General features: G+C 42.0%; 2 protein-coding genes across 2 annotated transcripts in view; one reads left to right on the forward strand and one right to left on the reverse strand.

Annotated features, from left to right (window-relative positions):
• Positions 1-3877: 3877 nt before the first annotated feature.
• On the reverse strand, positions 3878-7160 carry LOC118405368 (ubiquitin-conjugating enzyme E2 G2). Its single transcript, XM_035804836.1, has 5 exons — positions 6946-7160; positions 6659-6740; positions 5859-5977; positions 5283-5423; positions 3878-4771 (listed from the first exon to the last, which is right to left on the reverse strand). The coding sequence occupies exons 1-5, from the start codon at positions 6986-6988 to the stop codon at positions 4659-4661; spliced, it is 498 nt and encodes a 165-aa protein (XP_035660729.1). The 5' UTR covers positions 6989-7160; the 3' UTR covers positions 3878-4658.
• A 24-nt stretch (positions 7161-7184) lies between these two features.
• The window catches only part of LOC118405366 (DNA topoisomerase 2-alpha-like), a gene marked incomplete in the record, with an annotated part of 29190 nt that continues 11831 nt past the window's right edge, over positions 7185-24543 (forward strand). The window contains 23 exon segments of the mRNA XM_035804835.1: positions 7185-7487; positions 8614-8811; positions 9291-9384; positions 9562-9625; positions 9934-9939; positions 10933-11078; positions 11588-11745; positions 13163-13315; positions 13728-13901; positions 14248-14349; positions 14718-14855; positions 15190-15328; positions 15839-15996; positions 16287-16412; positions 17504-17614; positions 18053-18158; positions 18563-18672; positions 19155-19362; positions 19777-19898; positions 20467-20615; positions 21642-21873; positions 22972-23171; positions 23804-23939. Of these exon segments, the coding sequence (XP_035660728.1) occupies positions 7446-7487; positions 8614-8811; positions 9291-9384; positions 9562-9625; positions 9934-9939; positions 10933-11078; positions 11588-11745; positions 13163-13315; positions 13728-13901; positions 14248-14349; positions 14718-14855; positions 15190-15328; positions 15839-15996; positions 16287-16412; positions 17504-17614; positions 18053-18158; positions 18563-18672; positions 19155-19362; positions 19777-19898; positions 20467-20615; positions 21642-21873; positions 22972-23171; positions 23804-23939 (3072 nt within the window).

Below are 24543 nucleotides of genomic sequence, written 5' to 3' on the forward strand. Positions count from 1 at the left end.
ACCATACGAAAAGACCAGGTTGGGTACTTTTTCAAGCATGTCTGATGATTTGAATCTTTGAGAAATAACCGTCATTTTACTTGTTCAAATCTCGTAATGTCACGCGAGAAGTTCACCACATCCGTGGCAACTCGTGGCAACTGCTATCCGGAGCGCTAAACTTCGCATCTTGTACCAACATTTGTGTTGCGTTTTCTATAGGCTCTTTATAGAAGTCTGCATTCTTATCTGAAAACCTTTCCGGTAAAAAACGGTCCTTTTTCCCTCCATTGTACATCTATAGAATACTTTCGACTTCTTGTCCACAAAGAAAGTGCTTCAACTATACAAAATCAACTTAAAAACACTCTGTGAACATAAGCAATGGCACCGCAATAGTAAACTTTGACTTTTCTTCTGGTAATCCCACCACAGCAAACAAAACCGAGCGGTGAGCTTTCTTGTGTGAATGCCTCTGACAAGTCAATGGACTTCTCGCCGCTGCAGGATTGTTCTTACCCTCAAACGCGTTGGCAGAAGGGCGGCAAAATGGCGGTGGGCCTGCCCCCTTTCCTCTCGGTCCGCCGCGCTCTCCTCGGTGAGAGTACAGACGGCCGGACAGTCAAAGCAGGAACGCTGCAACGGGCACGAAGCAGCTTTATTTTTTAGCACGGGGATTGCTGAAAGGTCAAGCGTTAATAACGTCATGAAAAACTGACCAAACTTTCTCGGGAAAAGAAACTGGAGAAAGAGATGTCCTTATTTGCTCAAGATACACGGAAACTTTGTAAAAGATTCAAACGTTATAAAAAGACTAAGAAATTTTACTGTCATTGCTAAAACAGCATTTAAGGACCCCCCGTTAATACCTGATTGTGAACATGAACGGACTGTTAAATAAAATTGTTCTTTTCTTTCTTTATTCTAAATTTGAAAGGATTCTTCAACCGCAAAGGCAAGCACTCCGTGCATCAATGAAGGAAAGCTTTTGGACTTTTTATCTTAGATTTAATGAATGAAACTTTTGCCATGCACAATATCACTTATGTTTTTCATTCGACTTAAGGCAAGCTTCGTGCAAGTCGTTGGTGAAGCTGAAAAACGTTATTACTTGAGGTTTTCCATACGCCTATAGAAAGTCGTGCCTTTCTCCCAGTCACGTTCATTTTACGAGTCTCTGAGACTTTTAGCATATCACGACAACCTTCACTTCTATAGCTAGCTACTGTCTTGTTGAGCTTTTTCGCAGCTTAGTAGTCTCACCAATTGCAATGCAAAAATACCGTTTCCCAAGCCATGTCATTAACATCGACGTGCAGTATGAGCTAACGATCGTTTTCCAAGACTAGACTTTCGACATGTGCTGGTTTCTGTCGCACCGCAGTCGCATTCGTCGTATGCAGTCGTACGATTTTAAAATGTGTCAGAAATTTTCAAGCAGGCAGGCTGTTGACAGAAACAACTGCCGACAGGGATCTAAGACACCCTTTTGTGTATATAAGAACAATTAATTCTGTATGATATATGCACGATTGTCCCAAGGATGCTTTCTGTTTGAGATCGCACGGCGATCGTGGGACCTATATGACCGAGCTCTACAATATCCATGCCGCAATGATAAGAACATTGGTTATACCCCTGTCACATTATCCACGATCGGCGATATCTAAGATCGACAGAGGGTTGCGCGTATTTTTCACCTAAAAACCGTCCCTGTCACATATAAGCCATACTTCGTACTTTGTACAATTGTTGTGCAATAAAGTTAGTATTATAAGCGAGGCTCGGGCCATCGCCGCAGAATCGTCGTCCGATCGATTTTCGCCAAATGTGACAGGGGTATTAGATCGCTTCCTCTCCCAAGGGTGCGACCTACTCATTGCCGACTCTACACAATTGTTGTGCAATAAAGTTATTATTTTAAGCGAGGCTCGGGCGATCGATGCAGAATCGTCGTCGGATCGATTTTCGCCAAATGTGACAGTGGTATTAGATCGCTTCCTCTCCCAAGGTGCGACCTACATCATTGCCCGGGGTTAGAGGTCGGCAGGTCGGCACAAACGGTATTATCTCTGCCAGCTTAGCGCCTTTCACGGCGTTGTTTTGTTGGCGGCGCGGCAGGGACACATCAGACACTGGCGACGGAAGGTGACGCATACTTCTCATGTTTTCCCGCGCAGGTGACCCGAGGGGTGGTTCATTTCTGTTTTTAGAACCACCTTCTTTCCCTAAACCAGGGAATTCTTTCCAGTTCGTCTGGAGAAATCGCTGCAGTATTTTGTACAGCACCCGTATTCGTGACCTTTTCTCGTACAGCAAGGCTAATATGAGAAAGTAGAATCTATGATTAGTCAAATCATACACCCGCCTCCTTTCAATTAATAACGGTTGGTCCCCTCAAGGTGTGTGGTACAAGGCGATCCATCGCGTGAGGGGACAGGCATGACATGTATGTGGGGGGTTGGATACATATATCGGTTCCGCTCTTATGACGACAAGCACGGCATACGGGATGGGGGGTAGGGGCTGCGATTTTGATCAACCTGTCAAGGATTTTCTAAAAGAATCAAAGTTTGGTGGACTTCTTTCCTCAATGTTCGATTCCTACATTTTCCACATGTTGTGCATATTCGGAGTTTGATAATCCAGCGATGTGCCCTATCTTTTCTATATCAGAAACATCTCCCTTTTGGTGATATGCGATGACGATTCAGGGCTTAGGTTTGCACGAGGAGCATTATCTACTACAGTAGTATATGCTGTCTACTTTGAAGCGCCGCCTTGCACATTGTATTGGTACGACAGGGTACTTCAATCAGCAAATGTGTGTAGACCTGGTACAGAAATGACCTGTAGATCCTTAATTGATGATTGATGTAGATAAATTAGAGATAAAATAATAGTCAAAGGCGCAAACATAAAAGGATGAGAACCGAAAATAATGATGATTTTTCTTTGTGTACTGATCATTGTTAGCTTTACACTTAGGATGCATGTTCGTCACTGTGTGGATGGTGTTCAACACCAGGGACAGGTATGTTTGTGTGTGTGTGTGGATATTGTTCATCACCAAGGGCATGTATCAACCTGTGTGTATATGGTGTTCAGCATCAGGGACAGGTATGTTTGCCTGTGGGTGGATGTTATTCAGCACCAGGGACAGGTGTGTTTACCTGTGTGTGGATGGTGTTCAGCACAAGGGACAGGTGTTTTTACTTGTCTATTTATGGTGTTGAGCACCATGGACAGGTGTGTTTACCTGTCTATTTATGGTGTTGAGCACCAGGGACGTGTTTGCATGTGAGTGGATGGTGTTCAGCACCAGGGACAGGTATGTTTGTCTGTGTGTGGATGGTGTTCAGCACCAGGGACAGGTATGTTTGCCTGTGTGTGGATGGTGTTCAACACCAGGGACAGGTATGTTTGTCTGTGTGTGGATGGTGTTCAGCACCAAGGACAGGCGTGTTTTGCTGTGTGTGGATGGTGTTCAGCACCAAGGACAGGTGTGTTTGCTATATGTGGATTGCGTTGAGCACCAAGGACAGGTATGTTTGCCTATGTATGGATGGTGTTCAGCACCAGGGATGGGTGCTTACTTGTGTGTAGATAGCGTTCAGCACCAAGGACAGATGTGTTTGCATGCATGGATGGCATTCAGCACCAAGCACAAGTCTAATTTAATCTGTTTAAATATGTTTTTCAGTACCAGGTACAGGTAGATTTGTTTGTGTGTACATGGTGTTCAGCACCAGGGACAGGTATGTTGTGGCACAATTTTACCAATTTGACCCCTGCTAACTGTATCTTTATTCTGTATTTTTACAATAAACATACAATGTTAGACTTTGCCAAAACATACCCTACAGCAGGTAGTTCAAAATAGAAAGACACATAAAAAAACATTGACATAATTTAATAAAGGTAAATATTTCAAACAAGGGTGATGTTAATGTTGCATACAAAACCTGTCTCAAGAGACATATGATAACATTAGTTAAATCAAAGAGGTCACAATCTTTGATAAAATTTCTTATAATTGGTTATGTATTATGTTTAATATTCTAATATCATATATTTATATGTGTTTTTTTTTTCAATATAGTGTGCAGGATGTAAATATTGTTAAATCAAAAAGTGATCACAAATTAAAAAAATCATTGAGACCAGCAATGGAAAAAAAAAACAAAGAAAATTGTTGGTCAAAATTGTGAGAAGTTCACTTACAATATTTTTTTCTAACTACAGAAATGGTTGAAAGTGGGACGATACTAGTATAACGGTAAGCCCATTTGTCTTCATTATAAGGAAAATAATACCCATATTTTGGAAAATATTCTCACCAATTTTGTATATATGACATGGTCTGTTACAGTCTGACCATGTTAGATTCTTCCCGGTCCAAATAAGAACAAATCCAAAGTCTGAGTTGTTAGGTTTTCATAAGTTCTAATTTCTTTGCTTTGGCATGATAGCATTGTTTATCAAACTGTGAAAGAGTGACAGGAATTCAATGAGCCAGAAAAGAAAACAAACCCTGCACTTAATAATGAACTAAACCAAATGATTATATAATTTTTTTAACTTTCACCATGTTGATCTTGAAAGTTATTTCCTTCCTTAGCATTGATTATCAAATGATATATAAATATCGATGTCTGAGAGTGAAGAGGAACTCAACATCATAATCCGATGGATTTTCTGACGAGTCTGTGCGCAATTTGGTCGAACTGTTCCCGATCTTCACGCCACATCTTGGAGGCGTCCACGTTCGCTCCACTTTCATCATTGGGTTCTGGAGGGGCACAAGAACATTCATGGGTCTTTAGACATCTCATTTCGTTCCATGCATTCCTTAAGCTAATTCTTCCTTACACAAATAAGGCTACAGTCTGAGAGGATATATATCAAACATGCTGATTTCATGAGCAAACATATCCAAAAATGTTTGTTCACACAGAGAACATATAAGTGCGTTACCACTTCATTTGTACCATACAGTAGTGGGAAAAGATGTTGGATAATTACATCTAATACAGTCTAACTGAAAGATACCCTTTATCTGGTAATTACAGTATTTACAAGTTCATTGTTCCAAGGAAATCTCCCTTTTTGACAAGTATAATGTACAATGAACAGTCAACCAGGGATTTAACTACAACTCTTTCAAGAAGCAAGCATGTTATATGTTGGGTGAGTGACATAGCCTGGATTCATATTCATGGCCTCTTGGTCCAGAGGCTGGGATACTAACCTCAGGACTATGCATGCTATACTAACATTTGGAATGTGGGACATGATAATACCTGCTAGCATGCTGACCACGGACAGTAGGATCTTCTCCACACTCTGTACAGGGCTCCAGCGTTCGTTGCTGCTCTCATAACCCATAGGGTCATCACCAGGGGCGTGTAGGATGGAGATACACACCCTGCCATCAGGGTAAACTAGGGACACAAAGTTCAATGTTAACTATTACAACAAATAAGGATTTTAGAAATGTTCAAAATACTGGGCATACCCATAATCATTCATTCAATGTCATAAAGATTGTTAAAAGTGATTGAATGGTGGCAGAGGTAGTAGATACAAATTGGTACATAGCATATTTACCTAAAGCTGTCACTTATATAGTACATGCATTACTACCATATCATGTATACAACTACATGTACATGTATCTTGAATTGGACAGTATAGTATTTCTCAAAGCAGATGTCAGAAGACGACCCAAGACATTGCTAGAATCGAACTTTGGCCCATGGATCCATAGACTTTGATTTTGATGGCTAGGCAGTGGAGTTGCATTACCAATTGCGCCGCAGGGCCATGCTTGATGAAGATACGCATGGTTGAAATGAAAGCACATGAGAACAACATACTGTTTGGATGGAACATCTCGCTGGTGAACTTCATCTTGGGTGGACTGAGGGGGTAGTCTGAGGGGAACGTCATCCTGGCCTGGAACACGCCTCCTTCAAAACACGTCCCTTCTGGGCCTCTGCAAACACACACAAAGAATTGCACAATAAATTGACTACCTGTAACTAGCCTGGATACCAGACCCCAGGACAATCTCAAAAATATGTATACACTAAATAATGTTATATCTATGCGATAGATATATTTGAGATCGGGCTGGGGTCTGGTATCCAGGCTAACCGATGACATCACAGTGAAGATGGCAACCAGCTCGCAACCTAGCAGTAGCATAGCGGCTCAAAAGAAAACAGACTTTTGAAAAGCCATAAAGGGAAATAGTATCTTTCAATCACACTGTTCGCTTCTCAAATGTATTTTTCGTGGAAGCGCTAATTTCCAAACTATTGTAATTAGGTTTCATACAATCTCTAACCAAATGAGTGAACAACTTGTTGCAACGTTTGCAGCATTGTTAAAATATACAGTAGGTGCATTAACAGTGGTAAAACACGTATATTATAGTTCAATGCAGTGCAATAGTTCAAGATTCTGGGCACAACTGACATGAAAATTTATACTATATAGTATATTAGTATATAGGAAGGAAGGAAGGAAGGAAGTAAGAAGGAAGGAAGCTTAACCCTGCGCCATCTACATACCGATTCTACCAGCCTCATTACCCGACAAGGGTACCTATCAGCTGGATGCAAGGTGAATATGCAAGGTGAATAGAAAGACATTTGACAGAAGGTTTACATACAAGATGAGAGCTTCCCATTCAAAGAAGTTTTCTTCGTTAACTGGCCCTGCAACAATCCCCTCTGGTGGATTCAGGGTCAGCTCTGGGGGTCAAAATATCACAGGTTAGGGCACGAATTGCAAGTATTTGTGTACTATCATAATAATTATTTTTCAAGGTTTTGTATTGTAACATATGTGGATCATAGCAGCTTAGATTGACACGTCAACGTTTCTAAATCACGTCATAAACACAGACTTTTCAGAGATTACGTTACGTCATAAAGGTACAGGTGAGAGGAAACTTACGTTTGTATTCTGCCATCAGACGTTTTAGCGCAGATCCAGCCATTTTCGTGTGTTTTGGTAGCCAGGAAAAAATAACGCTTCCGGTTTCTGCTTGAACCCGGAAGTGATAGCGCAAAGGTACCAGAGCCTAGATTTTGGAAAAAGGGGCGTTGATTGGCTGATCTAGCTAATTTACATATGAATGATCCAATGAAGGAGACTTTTGTAGCACGCACATGGTCTTCCAAAATGGCGGACATTTGAATTACGTCAAGGATAGCCTGTGCTTGATTTACTTGTAATATTTCGTCCATTTGCTGCATATTTCAAGATCGAGGAATTTGAGCCATTGGTCTTTAACTTCATCAATTCTGTCGTCCCCGGAAATCGGTTTATATCCGATCGTAGGCGGAGAAGGGCCGGTTTTCTAGAGCCGGCTTTTTTTCAAACCAGAACTTCAAGCTGCGTGGTCTCCGTTAGATCACCACACCTAACGCGGAGTCCTCCAGAAAAATACCAAGATGGCGGCAAAAGAAGGAACAAGTTCGCTTCCTGATTGGGTGGTATGTACAGCTTTCAGACATTTTGATTAGATTAGTTTTGCGATTGCAGATATCAGCCGCGAGAGTCCGTCCTTTGTTTTTATCGATGTGCGTTCCGATGCACAGATTTGGGGCCAGCTGCGTCTTCGTTCAAACGATCGATCGCCAAAAAATACCAATATTATTGATATTTGGGAGATGTACAAACTTCTGATCAATTATCATAACCGTTAAGTGCACATAAACGCAATAATTTATGCTTAAATTTCGATAATAAAAAAATCGTCTGTCTGCCGGCGAAAATCTCACCTGAATTCCCGCGAGAAAACACGAGATTTCATATTCGAATAGTGAGCTCTGATTGGTCGACTTGGTTTTGGCGGTTGTGGCAAATTTCGGGCGACTTTGTATCGTTTTGCCGTCGCTCATACACAACTGTCCTTAGTTTTGTACATTTTCTCGCGTTTTATGCCTTAATTCTTGTCAGAAGATATCTAGTAGCATCTGTAGAAGTGCTGATATCATAGGCAAGACGTGTCAAAGCTTCTTTGTTAAGATTTCGGCGTAAATTCAGCTGAAGTACTAGCGCTAACTTTTCCAAGATGGATGCCGAAAGTCCACTAAGGGTAAGGGTGAGCTGTGTGTTCATGTTTCCTTCTAGACGTGATCGTTACGTCCTCAGGACTGGCTTCCAACTTCTTTCTGACAGTCAACTTCTTCATGTTTCCGTTGTTACTGCATTTATGTCATTTGACTATTTTCTCGAACAGTTCAGAACGCTTATATGTTTCATAATATTTAAAAAAAAGTTTCTTCTACTAGAAGTTCTAGACATGATCATCCATACTTGATATTTTTCTTGCCACACACTTATCCTTTTCAACTGTCCCTATGATTTCAAATTATACGTGGAGAATACTGCATGTATATACATGGAAGACAGTGATCAGGGATCGAAAATTTATTATACACAATTATGCAGGTTTGTGTCTGTATGATTGGATTTGGAGCTAAATTTTGAAAGGTAAAGATACCTTTTCAGCTGTGCAGAGTTAAGAAAAAGACACCCTCTCAGTCTAAGAGTCGCCGTGCTTAATGAAGTGTATACCATACAAATATGTAACTTACTTTCAAACCCTTCCCACAGACCTTGTTTGACAATGCCCAAAAGAAGGCAGAAAAGGCCCCTGCTGGAGGAGATGCCCCTCCCAAGGCAGAGAAGGAGAAGGGAGGGAAGAACAAGAAGCGCCTCTCTGTGGAGCGGATCTACCAGAAGAAGACTCAGCTGGAACACATCCTGCTCCGTCCCGACACCTACATCGGATCTGTGGAACATCTCACACAGGTACAGATTTCATATTCGAATAGTGCGCTCTGATTGTGGCAAATTTCGGTTGACTTTGTATCATTTTCCAGTTGCCCACTCACAACTCTGCTTAATTTTTTTCACAATTTTCTTGCGGTTACGTCTTGATTCTTGTCAAAATATATCCAGTATTATCTGCAATTAAGTGCCAACATCATTAGGGTAGATAGTAGACATGGCAAAGCCTCTTTTTTTCCAAATTTCAGGGCATAAATTCAGCTGAAGTTGTAGCGCAGACTCATGTTGTATTGTTGTTGTTATTTGGTTTACACTTACTATGAACAAATTGAAAATATCATCATCACTGTACTATTTGCACAGAATTTTCCTTGTGAGGGTGTAGGAGAAGTCTGTTGGCTTCTTAATGCTCAATAGTTCCATAACATCTTTTTTTTTCTACAATGATATCATCATGATATGTAAATTTTCTAAACCTTTTTCTAATTCTCTCTTTCCAGAACATGTGGGTCCATGACGGTGAGGATGTGGGTCTGGTGAATCGCTCCATCACCTTTGTTCCTGGTCTCTACAAGATCTTCGATGAAATTCTCGGTAAGAAGCCCTGAGTGTTTTACTATTTCAGCTACTAGTGTGATGTATACTGCAGATTGAAGTCTGTTAACAGTTCATACAAGAAGATAAACAGTTCAATCCTTGACAAGTGGTCATGTCTACAGTAGAAGCTGTCGGCATTACAAGTGTGTACAAACTTGTTTTTTTTTATTTCAGTGAATGCTGCTGACAACAAGCAACGGGATCCAACCATGAACATGATCAAGATCACCATCGATCCGTAAGTGTTCTTATCTTGAATTGTGATTTCAGTTGTTGATAAGAAAAACAATGTCATTGTACATGATTTGTAATGACATTATATTGAGCTTGGAATTGGCTACAGAAGTGTGTGATCAATACAGTCAAAATATTCTGATATTTGGATGTAATGGTATTATGGCAATGTATGTGACTATGACTATGTGACATAAGATGTAGAAGAAGTAGGTGTTTTTCAATTTGTCTTGCCTTGAGTCAAGAATGAAAAGTGTACCTTTCACTGATATGTTGTTAACTTGTTTTCCATCCCCCCTGCTTACATTGCAGAGCTGGGTAGGTGTGACGTACCACCCCCACTGGAGGGTCTGGTATATGTTAGGTGGTAGTAACACTTCCCATAGCATACAGAGATTGGGTATACAACCAGTGTTATTTTATAAAATTCTTAGGAAAGCAAAATAAGTACTGTACATTAACTTTGTTTCCCAACAGTACATTGTTGCATGCTTTTATTCCAAATTTAGCAAACTTGTATTTATTCCTAATTCAGCCCAAAAATACTATTGCCAAGAAAAAAAGAAAAAAAAATTGAAATTGGAAGTAAAATTGTTGGTATTTGTGTTGCTATGGGAAGTGCTACATTACCAGGTTGTTCAAAAGCACCCTGGTGTTTCTGTGATTTATAACAGCTATTACATGGCATGTTAGGGCTCTTCTGTTTGCTGGTTTTGTCTTGGAAAGGCTGCTTTTGTTTTGTTCCGCTGATGCTCAAAGTTGTGTAACGGTAGTTTTGTTCTTCAAGTTGCATTGTTACAAGTCATGTTTTGGTTCTGCCTTACATTATCTGGTATATTTTTAAAACTTCTTATGCTTGCAAATCTGCCATAGTATTGGCAATGACTTTTTGCTTACCCAATTAGTTAGTAAATGCTTAGCCAATTAGTAGATTTTACGTTTTTGGTTTCATTATAAAAGAATCCTGTTTATTTTATACCAGGTTTTTCAACTTCCATAGATAGCCCCACCTAGATTTAACACCTGCATGAAAAGAACACTGTCTATGTAACATAGGTTCATAATGTCTTACCCGCCAATATGATGCCTGCCCAAAATGTGCAGGCAAAAATGATGAAAAAAAAAGGAAAATATTTGTGTGGAAATTTCCAAGATTTATGACTAAGATCTTTCTGGCCCATCATTGGGCCTGTCCTGTTCATATTCCCAACACATACTCCTAATTTCAATGTCTTATGACTAAGATCTTTCTAGCCCCGTTCATATTCCCAACACACATACCTAATAAACTCCTGTGTGTTTTGTGTACAGAGAGAACTGTAAGATCTCTATCTGGAACAACGGAAAAGGCATCCCTGTTGTCATGCACAAGGAACAGCAGGTATATGTCCCCACACTCATCTTCGGGCACCTTCTCACATCCTCCAACTACAACGATGAGGAAAGGAAGGTCACAGGTAAACCATGGCTTATTTTACATTGTATATTAGATTTTACACTGTGATTCCTGCTGTCCTTCCGAACATGTGGTTTCCTGTGGTCTCTGTTTCTATAAAATGTTTGTACTTTTGCAGGACCATTGCTGAAGTTTTGTTTAGCACTTTTATGTTTTGTTCGAAATGTAATGTGCCCAATACAATCCAGTGTATTGAGACGGGAATACAATCCAGTATATTGAGGGTAGTGCATGAGATGCAAAAAATACATCATGGGTCAGTGGTACCAAATTCTTTTTTCTAGAGTGTAATTTCTGACTGTAATTTCTGACTGTCTTCTGTATGTGTTCATTATGTCATACCTGTGACATGAAACCGTGTGATAACTTTCCGTATCACACAGGTTCGAAAATTGTATCACACGGGCGATCCTTCCCGCGGTCGGGCTGGTACCACGGGTGATACGGAATACACCGTGTTGTATTCTATATTTATTAAACTTCAGAAGTTCTTGTGTTCTGTACACTTAGGTGGAAGAAACGGTTATGGTGCCAAGCTGTGTAACATCTTCAGCAGCGAGTTCAGTGTGGAAACTGCATCCAAGGAGGAAGGCAAGAAGTTCAAACAGACCTGGAAGAGTAACATGGGCAAGGCCGGGGAGCCCAAGATCCAAGACTACCATGGCGCAGTGAGTAAATAATTCTTGTTTAGAGTGTTGCTTGGGTTCTCAGGACTTGAAATACTGGGTGCATGTGCACCCGGGTGCACCCAAAATTGAAGCTGCACCTAGATATTTTCTTGCGTTTATGTATGTAAAGATATCAAAGTATACTAATATACATCATATCATCATATTCTTGACATCTAAGTGTTAGAAAGATAATAAAAATGTCTGTCATGGTACATGTTTAAGAATTTGATAACTGTAACTAAGTTTTATTATTAGGTTATTATTTGAATTTAAGTGGTGCACCCGAAAATGTTTTGGTGCACCCAATTTTTTAAGCTGGGTGCACCTAGTCCCCAAAATGAATTTCGAGCCCTGGTTCTTCATTAAGGCCTGATTTACACGAGCCAAAAAGCAAACGACGTACGTCTTCCGACGCGCGACGCACGTCCTACGACACTATTTTTCGCTGTGTAAACAACGAAGACGACGCGCTGCGGCGCGCTGTGGCGCCTCCAGTGTGGCACCTCCGGAGGTGACTTACGACACTCCGCGGGGAGTCTGCGGCGCCGTCCAACCTCGCGTAAACGGATCTGCGTCGCAGGCAGTCCATTCTGCGGCGCTGTGAGCGCTCCCGGTATGCTCTCGCACACAAACTGCTCCGTTGACGTGGCCTTGAGCTTGAATGATAGCATCTGCAGCAAAGAAGGCTGCCCGTTGAATGTCGTGGTACCAGTCCCTACAACGTACAAGCCGTCTTTTGCCCCTTGCCAGGCGCTGCATGTACGCGCGATTAGACAAGAAAATCATCATCTGTAGGATAAACAACAACAACAGAACTTGTTCTATTCCCGCCAAATTGAAAACGCGCGCTGTCAAACGTCACAGCGGGTTACCAGACTTCACGCCAACGCGACGCGCCGTGACGCACTGCGGCGCGCCGCAGGGTTGTGTGTAAAACGAAAACAGTCGTAGGTCACTGTCCTAGGACAAACGACGTACGTCGTTCAAAGTGCCTCGTGTAAATTGGGCCTAAGTTTAAGTACTAGTCGTACCCACCTCATACATGGTGGCACACATCTTCGATCCTAAGCTCTTGGGTCATGAGATAGAAGGCTGGTTCGCTGGCAGTAATATGTGTGTTTGACTCAGTCCCTTTTCCCGATCAATGATTGCCAAGCAGAGAAATTAGTATGTAGCATTAATGTTTTTGGTATAACTGGGCTGGATAACGAACTTACAGCCCTCAGAGTTCAAGGTGAACACTTTTCTCAATAGGCCCTTTTACTGGTTCTCTGATGCTCTACCTTTAGTTTATAAATCTAGTAGAAGTAGTCACATATCTTGAACTGAATCCATGAACATTTTAGCCAAATAGAAATGATTGTAACCTTAAAGAAACAATGAGTAGCATTTGAAATTTTGACTTTTTTTCCAGGACTTCACTTGTGTGACCTTCAAGCCCGACCTTCCAAAGTTTAAGATGGACCGCCTGGATGACGACACAGTTGCGTTGCTAAGGCGGCGAGCGTACGACATTGCTGGTTCGACCAAGGGTGTCAGGGTTCTCTTGAATGGAGAAAAACTGCCCGTAAGTATCCAGCACATCTTGTTCGAGAATGACTGTTCAATACAGTTGTATGTCAATGAAGCTTAGACATCCAGGTGATACGACACTCAATGTATAAAAGCTAGTCAAGCAACTGGCCAAGCTTGAAAACTGACATCCATTTCAGACAGCATGCACTGTCTTTTGAAAGTGAAGAATGCTGTCTGGAACTTCTGTTTTCTATACTTAACAAGTTACTTGAGTAACTGTTAACTTCTTAAGCAATGCTTGTACACTCAAAATACACACATACAGTTTGCTGGCCATAGTTAACTGCTGTGGCAAACAGTTATGTGTGGCCCTCAGCATAGACTTCTAGACACTATGTCCACCAGAACAGTTGCCAGGTCCACAGGAGGTCAGGTTTACAAATGAGATGTTTTGTCCCTTCCAGGTTACGTCATTCCGCCAGTATGTGGACCTGTACCTGAAGGGGAAGACAGACGAGATCGGCAACCCTCTGAAGGTTGTGCACGAGGTCGTCAACCCTCGCTGGGAGATCTGCGTGGTGCAGAGCGACAAGGGCTTCCAGCAAGTCAGCTTCGTCAATAGTATCGCCACCACAAAGGTAAGAGGAAAGAGTTGCTCTGCTTCACATACAAAAAAAAACATGTTGTCACCCTTCCTTTGACTTTGCATGGTGCCCTCTTTTATGAAAATATCTTCTAAGCTCAACACAACACAACAGAATGAATTCTTTGTCTCAGGTTGCTATTTATAATTTGTTGTGAACAACTTTTTTTAAAAGAAAATACCTTTTACTGCTTGAAGGAAATGAAAGGAAAATAAAGGAAATGTGTAGATCTTAATCTTTCTCAATTTGAACTTGAAGTGTTTTCAATTTAATGGTCAAAAAAAGTGTTATATGTTGAAATTAACTGAAAAGGTTATTCTTTTCTGTATTGTTACATTAGGGTGGACGACATGTTGACTACGTAGTGGACAAGCTGACTGATAAACTGATTGAGGTTGTCAAGAAGAAGAACAAGAGCGGCATCCAGGTGAAGCCTTTCCAGGTAGGTCTATCGATCTAGACGTACCTAGGTCAACATGAGAAGACTTCATTTTTTACTCCTTTAACTTTAAGAAAGGGTAAAGTGATCATTGACCCTTGGACTGAGCACGAAGCATGATGCATGACCAAAAAGCTTCAAGTTCAAATCCCAGCTAAATGTATGTAGGGTCGTAGGACATTTAGCCGTGGTCCACTGGTCATTGTACTTGTGGAAAAAAGCTAGAGGAATGAACCTGTAAACACTCTATGTTATGTTGTTTTTCTCTGTCGCAGCCAGTGGAAGATTAGCTCTTTAGTGAGTACTGCTTTGATATCAACTTAACTTTTTTTTACCACCATTTGAACACACTCCACGTTTGTATCCACCAGGTGAAGAACCACTTGTGGGTATTCGTCAACTGCTTGATCGAGAACCCGTCCTTCGACTCCCAGACCAAAGAGAACATGACCCTGCAGGCCAAGAAGTTCGGTTCCCAGTGCACCCCTACTGACAAGTTCATCAAAAGTGTAAGTCTAAAAATGAGCAATCTGAAAGCTTAATTTGAAAGTTTATTTCGTGGGTAGAAGTCACTCTGATGCAGTGTTGAACCATAAGTTTTGACACAAAATTGGATCTCATATAGAAGTTGGTCAATAAAAAACGTTTGTATTGGAAGTTACAGGTGCAACGTTTGTATTGGAAGTTACAATTCCACTTTGGTTACCTGTCTTTCAACATGACATATATTTTCCTTTCAGCAATAGAAGTAATAGACAAAGTCTATTGTAAGATTTTATCAGGTATTGAAAATAGACTTTTATTTCTTATTTAGCATGTAATGAAAATCTTCCCCATTTGCAGGTCCTGTCCTGTGGTGTAGTGGAGAGCATCATGAACTGGGTCAAGTTCAAGACTCAGACACAGATGAACAAGAAGTGCAGCGGCACGAAGGCCACACGACTGAAGGGCATCCCCAAGTTGGACGATGCCAACGATGCAGGTACTTGTGCTCTTGGGTTGGATTCGAATAGAAAAAGGCAAGCATCATCCTCATCTGAGGTGAAGCAGGATGCTTTTTGAAGTAGCTAGTAGTTGTGCAACGCAGCTTCACTGCCCTTTGCCACGCATACCAGTCACCCATGCTCTTCTCTATGATAGTCCAGCAGCATAGCTGGAAAATCAGTCAAATTCTTCAGATTTGTCTAAAACTAAAAGCACCAAATTTGGCACACACACGGTCAAACATAACCTAAGCAAATCTAGATATGGAGGCGTCCCACTTTCTTCCTGTGAGTACTTTATGTGCAGAGGTTTGACACCATATTTAAACTCATTCATACACAAGGCCAGCAGCTTTATGTGCCTATCCGAAAGGATGCAATAAGAAAAAGAAATGTGTATATGTATCAAGTAATCATGGTTAAAGACAAGTAAAAGAAAAAAAAACCTTGAAATAAATTTCGTAAGCTAATTTTGAAAGCTGTGTCATTATCTTCTGTTTCTCCTCTAGGCACCCGCTACTCGAGGGACTGCACTCTGATCCTTACTGAGGGAGACTCAGCCAAGACTCTGGCTGTGTCTGGTCTGGGTGTGGTGGGGAGAGACAAGTTTGGGGTCTTCCCACTCAGGGGTAAACTTCTCAACGTCAGAGACGCTACAGCTAAACAGGTATGCATGGGCTATGTCTTTCCCTTCCTTTTAAAGTTTTACTGTTTGGGGATTAAATAAGCTCTGTGTATAAGAATTATTCAGATAACGTAAGTATGTCAATGAAGATTAGGCATTAGACATTCAGGTAATAATGTACCCCTAATAGCAATTATCTAGCCATGCATGTATTTAGGCTCTGTCTTTATGGTCTTTCTACTGTTTTTGGATTAGAATTTAGATAAGCACTCTGCCCATACAGTTTCTGGTACCTATGTTGATGTTGATTAAGACTTTCTTGTTACTTTAAGATCATGGAGAATGCTGAGATCAACAACGTCATTAAGATCATGGGCCTGCAGTACAAGAGGAAGTACGAGTCTGAAGAAGACATGAAGTCTCTACGCTACGGCAAGATCATGATCATGACAGATCAGGTGTAGTACATGTGTTCCTCTGTTTTTTGTCTTCAAAATTACCGGAATGTAGATCAACAGTTGTCGACAAAGTCATCCCTAAGTGTTTAATGGCAGCAAGAAATGTTTCTTGTGCACTGCTGTTGTCTTTTTGGTGTCTGTGTGACTGTAGGCATAGGTTAACCTGGTAACCTGTATGTGCTCTTAATCTCGTAGTTACCAGAACTAGAAAAGGAGCTCCCCAAATCCCTCATGTTGGCATACATGTTAGTCTGAAATGTTCTTAATGATGCCTTCTACATCCGTTCATTTGTCAGTCAGACGAAGTATGATTAGGTGTTTCCTTCACTTGATAGGTCCCCTAAGGGAGTTCCCTAAACCCTTTTTGATTGATTGATTGATCTTATAGGGTAGTCCCTTCAGTCTAGATGACTGATTTCCAAGGGAGCCCTGAACATGTTCGCACATGTTTACACGGCGGGGTTATAACGCCCCTTACGGGGTGACATACCCTTTCGCTGGTAAATCACCGTGTGGCTGATACGGTATGGAGGTTCGCCAGGCCTCCATCCGGGTGATTTGAAGTGAATCACCAACTCCAGACAGAAGGGTTTGTTCCATCTCACACCGCACCATCGCACGTGTGGGGGTTCTTTAACGTGCATGGGGTGTGACTCTCCCCATACACGGGATCTCCATTTAACGTCCTATCCAAGGGACGGCCCTAGCCGAAGCTAGGTACTCATTTTCACCTGAGTATAGTGAGGAAATTCGTGTAAAGTGCCTTTCCCAAGGGCACAAGATCGGTGACACGCAGCCGGATTTGAACCCGCAACCTCTCGGTCACGAGGCACAAATCCTGCCACTGCGCCAGGCGATCTCACAGACCCTTAAGTGGGCATACATACATACATACATCAGTCTAAAATGTTCTTACATGTACCACTACTCCACTAGTGTCTTTTGCATATCCTTCTGGTTGTCAATTAGACATAGTTGTAGGCAAAACTGACAGCTCTTATGAGTCCTCCACTTGGTAACTCCCAAAAAGGATCTCTCCTACATGTCAGTCTAAAATGTTCTTACATGTACCACTGTTGTTTTGTTCACAGGATCAAGACGGTTCCCATATCAAGGGACTCCTGATCAACTTTATCCATCACAACTGGCCATCGCTGCTCAGACTACGCTTTCTGGAGGAGTTCATCACTCCCATCGTCAAGGTGGGTCCTGAAATAAAAATCTGTGTACAGATAGTATGTGGAGAAATATATAGAGAATCTGGTTTAAAAGTTAGGCTTAACAGTTACTGGTTAGTATACATTTCATAACTGGTGTGTTAACTGTTATGCCAAGGGTGGCTATATATACAGATTCAGATACAACAATATACCAAATCCATAGCCATACCCACCTCCGTCAAAATGTAAATTAGAAACAAAAATGATATTTGAAGGACATGCATCCACTCTCATTGGTGGAAACACTTTTTAAGTTTCTGATGCCGCTATAGTCAAATAGTGTACAGTAATAGAAACATTGGTGGTTTTAAGTTTGCAGAGAAGCAGTCACTGGGAATATTGCAAACATAAAACTGCGGCGATAATCTCAAGAATCACAGCAACTGTATTGTTTTGAGTGACTACTTTTTTTACCAACAGGTCAGCAAGAACAAGCAGGACCTGTCCTTCTACAGCCTTCCCGAGTTCGAGGAGTGGAAATCAGAAACAAGCAACTGGCACACATGGAAGGTCAAGTACTACAAAGGTGTTGTCCCAAAAATACCTATGTTCTTGTCTTTGTTGCACAGTAATTCTGTCCCTGACTTTTTTATACAGAAAGTTGGTTTTGGATCAGGGCTGGAAGATCATTTTTTGGAAAGTTGTATTGCTCAAAAAGCATTTTGAATGTCAGCGAAAGGTAATTGCAAAATTTACTGCTTCAAAATCTGGAATTTTAGAACCAACTTCAAAGTTAACTGCAAAAGCTTTTGCTCTATTTTCTGACACTGAAACTTGAAAAATTACGTTCATAGCTCCAATTTCTGGATGTTAAAAGTGCATATGGAGCCCAGTATTTTAAGCCCTGTTTTGAATTTTTAGAGATATGGATTTTGCAAGTGTGACAATCCATTGCTAACTCTGATATACTTTGTCTTGGCCCACACCAAGGTTTGGGTACGAGCACGTCTAAGGAAGCAAAGGAATACTTCGCAGACATGCAACGTCACCGCATTCCTTTCAAGTACAACGGACCTGAGGACGATGCTGCTGTGGATCTGGTAAGTCTCTTCAGTTTTTATACAGTTTGTTACTTAAGCTGACTTGTACCGTTAGCCTGGGTTATTTAAGTTTTAGCACACTCTCTGTTTCTTCCTGGGAATAAAAGACTGGACCCTTACATATTCTTGCCAGCTGTCATTTGAATGTTTGTTTGGAATTTGAAGAGACACATTGATTGGCTAAACTGGAGTGGCAGTATCGGCTCATCCGATCAGTATAGAGGCCCTACCCAATGCACGACAAGTTGAACTCCTTATGTTTGGTTTGGCCAACCAGCATGCATGTTCAAATTCTGGACATTCAAATAACAACAGGAACAGCTCATCATCATGCTAAAGCTAAAAAGGATTGCACCCAGGCTGAATTGAAACAGTCTTTGTGAACTGTAGACAAAAGTTGTTTTTTGTCTGGCAAGCTGTACCAGACGTCTTGTCATCAGAGCACACTTAACATACTTTCTTTTCCATCCTGTTTTCCCCAGGCCTTCAACAAGAAGAAGGTTGACAACCGTAAGGAGTGGCTGACCAACTGGATGCAGGACAGGAAGCAGCGACGAGAGATGGGCCTGGGCGAGCAGTTCCTGTACGGCAAGGACACCAAGTACCTCACCTTCAACGAGTTCGTCCACAAGGAGCTGGTCCTCTTCTCCAACTCCGACAACGAGAGGTCCATCCCCTCCCTGGTGGATGGTGAGCTGCTCCGTTTTGTTACATCAGGGGATTGGAATTGGAATCATACACTCTTAAGAAGGGGGTGTTGTCAAATCCTTTAGTAGCATACAAGTTTGTGCACACAGACACCTATTTCTTTTCTCAAGCTCCAACAACAATGAATGGTAGATAGCATTTTTCACACATGATCCACAACTGTAGAAGGGTTTTTTAACCCTTTGTTTGAGAGGCCCTCGATGTAACATTATGGCAATCCTATGTGTGAAGTTGTTGATATTTTTGGAAAGAGAAATTTCCAGCAATGAGTATATTGGCTGCTTTTCAAAAGTGCTATGTAGCTGTTCAAGAGGTTTTTAACCCTTCATTTGTTAGCCTTTTCTAGTTGCATTTTTTGTAATGCGAAATATCATTAAAATTGTTGTTCAATCCCAGGCCTGAAGCCCGGCCAACGCAAGGTGCTGTTCACGTGCCTGAAGCGTAATGATAAACGGGAGGTGAAGGTGGCGCAGCTGGCTGGTTCTGTGGCAGAGATGTCTGCGTATCATCATGGAGAGGTTTGTTTTCTTGTTTTGTAGTGGAGTATATAACACATCTTCTTATGAACTGGAATACAGCACAGCCGCTACATCAAACACAAGGAAGAAACTAAGAAGTACCACCGAGTGCACCACAATACCACCGTCTTTTCTGAAGATGTGGCGTAAGTGTGTGCGATTGGTTTGAGGTTGTCCTTTCCCACGTACTCTACATCTTCCTTTGAAGGTTCATCTTTGTTGGGGATCAACATAGAAATTTAAAATTTCACACTTTATTTCCGTACACAATGTAAAGCACTTACCAACAAGCTTTAAGGCAGTCAGTCCTCAGACCCTTCTCAAGTTGGAATGACCCAAAGTCTTATGTCACGTGACCTGAACGGAAGCAAAGGCTCATAGGGCACCTGGCAGTCATAGAACGTCTTGTTGAGTACTTGATTGTACAAGGGACAAGTTTTGTTGTGTCATTACAGGAAAAAGCACAAAGAAACACTGAGGAATCAGATGTGTATCATTGTTGAAATAATCATTGTAACATTCGATTGGCAGTGCTCACCAGTTTTGATTTCATGACGTTTTTCTTCAGACGTCGTTGATGGGAACCATCATCAACTTGGCGCAGAACTTTGTGGGCAGCAACAACGTGAACCTGCTGCAGCCCATTGGTCAGTTTGGTACGAGGATCCACGGCGGCAAGGACGCTGCCAGCCCTCGATACATTTTCACTATGCTCAGGTGAGTTCACTACAAGTCCGCAAATGTGCTATTGTTGTTTAGATATTCAGGGCTCGAAATATTTTTTTCTGCATACCTGCACTGGCACAGGTAACCTTGAAAATTACCTGCACTAGACAAATTTTACCTGCACTACTCTACATTTAGGAAGTATGGATCATACTGAAATTGTTCAGAAACCATTGCCATTATTTCTTTTATACTTCGTTCATAGGTGGTAACATTCAATGCAGCTAATAACAATCCACATAGACCTACATCATAGTGATTTATGTAGAAAAAACAGTACATTGACCAGTGCAGGTTAGGTGCAGGTAGACATCAGAAATACCTGCACAGCTTCAATTTTACCTGCACTAACCTGCATATGCAGGTGGTATTTTGAGCCTTGGACATTGATACTACGTGTATCCAGTAGAAATCAAAGGCATGTCCAAGAGTCTTCTCATAACTAGTATTTTTGTAGGACAGGGTTAGATTTTTGAAAGTTGTTTTTTATTTGGTTTCTCTAGATGTGCAAAGATTAGGCATGACAGGTCGTTCAGTATAGTAGAACTGGCTGCTGCCGCGCCGCATGCCTGTAGAGCTGTTTTTTTTACGCATAGGGCATAGGGGTGATTATATTGGCCATATAGTCTAGATACAGATACAGAAGATGGTGTTATATAGAAGGATAGTTATACCGGCTAAACAGATAAAAGATACGCACAACTTTTTATACATGAGACATAACACCAACCCTGATTTTTTTGGCTTACAAAAGCTTTATCTAGTCTCAAATAAATTTTCTGCTTCTCGCTTGAATCTGTTGCCTGTCCTTTTTCAGCACACTATCGAGAAAGTTGTTCAACACTTTTGACGACCCCTTGTTGAACTCTGTTGCTTTTCCTTTGTCAGCACACTAGCGAGAAAGTTGTTCAACACTTTTGACGAGCCAATGTTGAATTCTGTTGCTTTTCCTTTTTCAGCGCACTATCGAGGAAGTTGTTCAACACCTTTTTGAGCATATATTTTTTCCTTTTTCAGCACTCTAGCGAGGAAGTTGTTCAACACCTTTGACGAGCCGATGTTGAACTACCAGTACGATGACAACCAGAAGATCGAGCCCGAGTGGTATATTCCCCTCATCCCCATGGTTCTGGTGAACGGCGCGGAGGGCATTGGGACCGGATGGAGCACCAAGGTGCCCAACTACGACGTGCGCGAGATCATCAACAACATGCTGAGGATGATCGACGGGAAGGACCCGCTCCCAATGGTAATTACCTCCATGGAAAACGGTGGAGGTATAGTTTTAGACTCTGTTTGATTGCTTGTGTGTGTGCATGTCCACAGCTATAACTTAAGACTTAAGTACCTCTAGATAGATTGTGATGATATTTAGTATGTAGGTAGGTGTTGTGAATGCAATGATGCCGGCTGATTTTGTGGGGTTGTTTGGTCCAGAAGCCACTGGTCCTAGGTTCAAACCCTGTTGTGCTACTGATCTTGTGCTCTTGAGACAGGCACGTAACATAAGTTTCCTCATTCCACCTGTGTGAAAATGTGTACCTGACTTCAGTTAAGGAGGTAAAATATGGTGAAGGAGAGGGATGGGTAATCTCCAAGCAGATCCTACGGTAGCATAAGACAATATCAAAAGCTGCCAGAGGAGTGAAGCCGGCTTAGGAGTGTGTTTTGCTACCAGGGATCTGCCTCCACTGAAACAGGGAGGAGCATTTCTATTCAACAATGGTGTTGCTGCCCCACCCTGTTGCCATGTGCTAATTATTTTACGAGCGATTTACACTGGGAGTCAGTGACCAGCACATGTCTCAGTTGGAAGTTAACACCAAACAGGAAGTAGGGCAATTAGCACCTACACTGCAAGCATAGTTTGAATGGGAAACAATTGGATGTTAATAGCCTTTGTTCCAGCCGACTGGTAGCAAAACACACTCCTAAGCCAACGTTTCTCCTCTGGCAGCTTTTGATACTGTCTTATGCTACCGTAGGATCTGCTTGGAGATTAAGGATGGGCTCTGCCTTCTAGTAGCTTGCCCTAGATAACCCACAGTAGATAACCCACTGCCCCTTCGGCCTTAAAAAAAGGCTATGGTACCTCCCTTATCTTTACCTTTCCTTCTCCTTAGAACCCCTCCTAGAAGTACTTTCCTGCAAGATGTCATATCATTGCAAATGTTACTTTCCATGAGCTGGTTGCTTTCCTAGTAGGCTATAATCAATGTAGATAATAGGAGCACTTGGTATTTGATGTCCTTGCCATAGGATTCAATGTATAAACAAAAACAGCTCTGCAACAATTTTGGGGCAAATGTAAGAAATGTGATGGCTTAAGTAATTTCCTTCTTCTTAGAACCCCTCCTACAAGAACTTCAAAGGGGACATTGAGGAGTTGGAGGAGAACCGCTACGTGGCGAACGGCGAGGTGGCCATCCTGGACAACAACACCATCGAGATCACGGAGCTGCCCATCCGCACCTGGACACAGAACTACAAGGAGTCGGTCCTGGAGGTCATGCTGCATGGCACAGAGAAGACTCCCAGCATGATCACGTAAGTGTATCCTGGATCGTAAAGTTGAACTGTAATATCCAACACAGTGAGACCGCGTGACGCAGCAGCAGCGTGTTCGAACTTAGACAGAGAGGTCTCGAGTTCGAATCCTGCTGTGTCACCGATCTTGTGCCCTTGGGAAAGGCACTTTACACGGCTTTCCTCACTTTACTCAGGTGAAAATGAGTACCTAGCTTCGGCTTGGGCCGTCCCTCGGATAGAACGTTAAATGGAGGTCCCGTGTATGGGGAGAGCCACACCCCATGCACGTTAAAGAACCCCCATACGTGCGTTGGTGCGGTGTGCGATGGTGCAAACCCTTCCGTCTGGAGTTGGTAATTCACTTCAAATCGCCCGGATAGAGGCCTCGCTAACCTCTGTCTTGTATCAGCCACACGGTGATTTACATCATTCACCCGGACGGGAGACCTGACGCATCCCCGTCTTGTAATTAGCCAGCGAAAGGGTATGTCACCCCGTAAGGGGCGGTATAACCCCGTCGTGTGTAATCACGTTGACAGATGATGACGATCCAACACTAGAAATTGGACTTTACACAGTAGATGCAAATGAATTTCATTGTGAACTCATTTATTGTTGGTAACTATCATTGTGCGCTCTGACCACTGTAGGGACTACAAGGAGTACCACACGGACACGACGGTTCGGTTTGTGGTCTCCATGACAGAAGAGCAGCTGATGAAGGCAGAAGCGGCAGGTCTGCACAAAGTCTTCAAACTACAGTCCAACATTGCCAGCACCAACATGGTAAGCTCCTGCCTTTAATGTTATCACAATTTATCTTTTAGTGATGTTTACTCATTCGCCTACGCAGAGACATCCAACGGCGTTAGCAAACCGCCTTTTGTCTGTACTCTGCTATCTCAACCGTCACAATCAGTTCCCGATCGCCCTGCTTATAAATACTTATGAGCAGGGCTCGAAATACCACCTGCATATGCATGTTAGTGCAGGTAAAATTGGAGCTGTGCAGGTATTTCTGGTGTCTACCAGCACCTAACCTGCACTGGTCCATGTACTGGGTTTTATACATTAATGTCCTATGTTGTAAGTGTATATGGATTGTTATTAGCTGCATTGACTGTTACCACCTACAAAGTATAAAAGAAGAAATAGTAAATGGTTCCTGAACAATTTTAGTATGACCCATACAAAATTCAGAGTGGTGCAGGTAAAATTTGTCTGGTGCAGGTGATTTTCAATGTTACCTGCACCAGTGCAAGTATGCAGAGAAAAGTATTTCGAGCCCTGCTAATGAGCTTACCCTTATATGGGCACCAGCCAATCAGCGCCCAGTGGCCTTTGCGAGATCCCTTTTGAAAACTGAAAGGCCTATTCTTTGATTGACTGA

Source organism: Branchiostoma floridae, chromosome 18 (assembly GCF_000003815.2).
Source record: "Branchiostoma floridae strain S238N-H82 chromosome 18, Bfl_VNyyK, whole genome shotgun sequence".
In the NCBI taxonomy this organism is placed as follows: Eukaryota; Metazoa; Chordata; class Leptocardii; order Amphioxiformes; family Branchiostomatidae; genus Branchiostoma; species Branchiostoma floridae.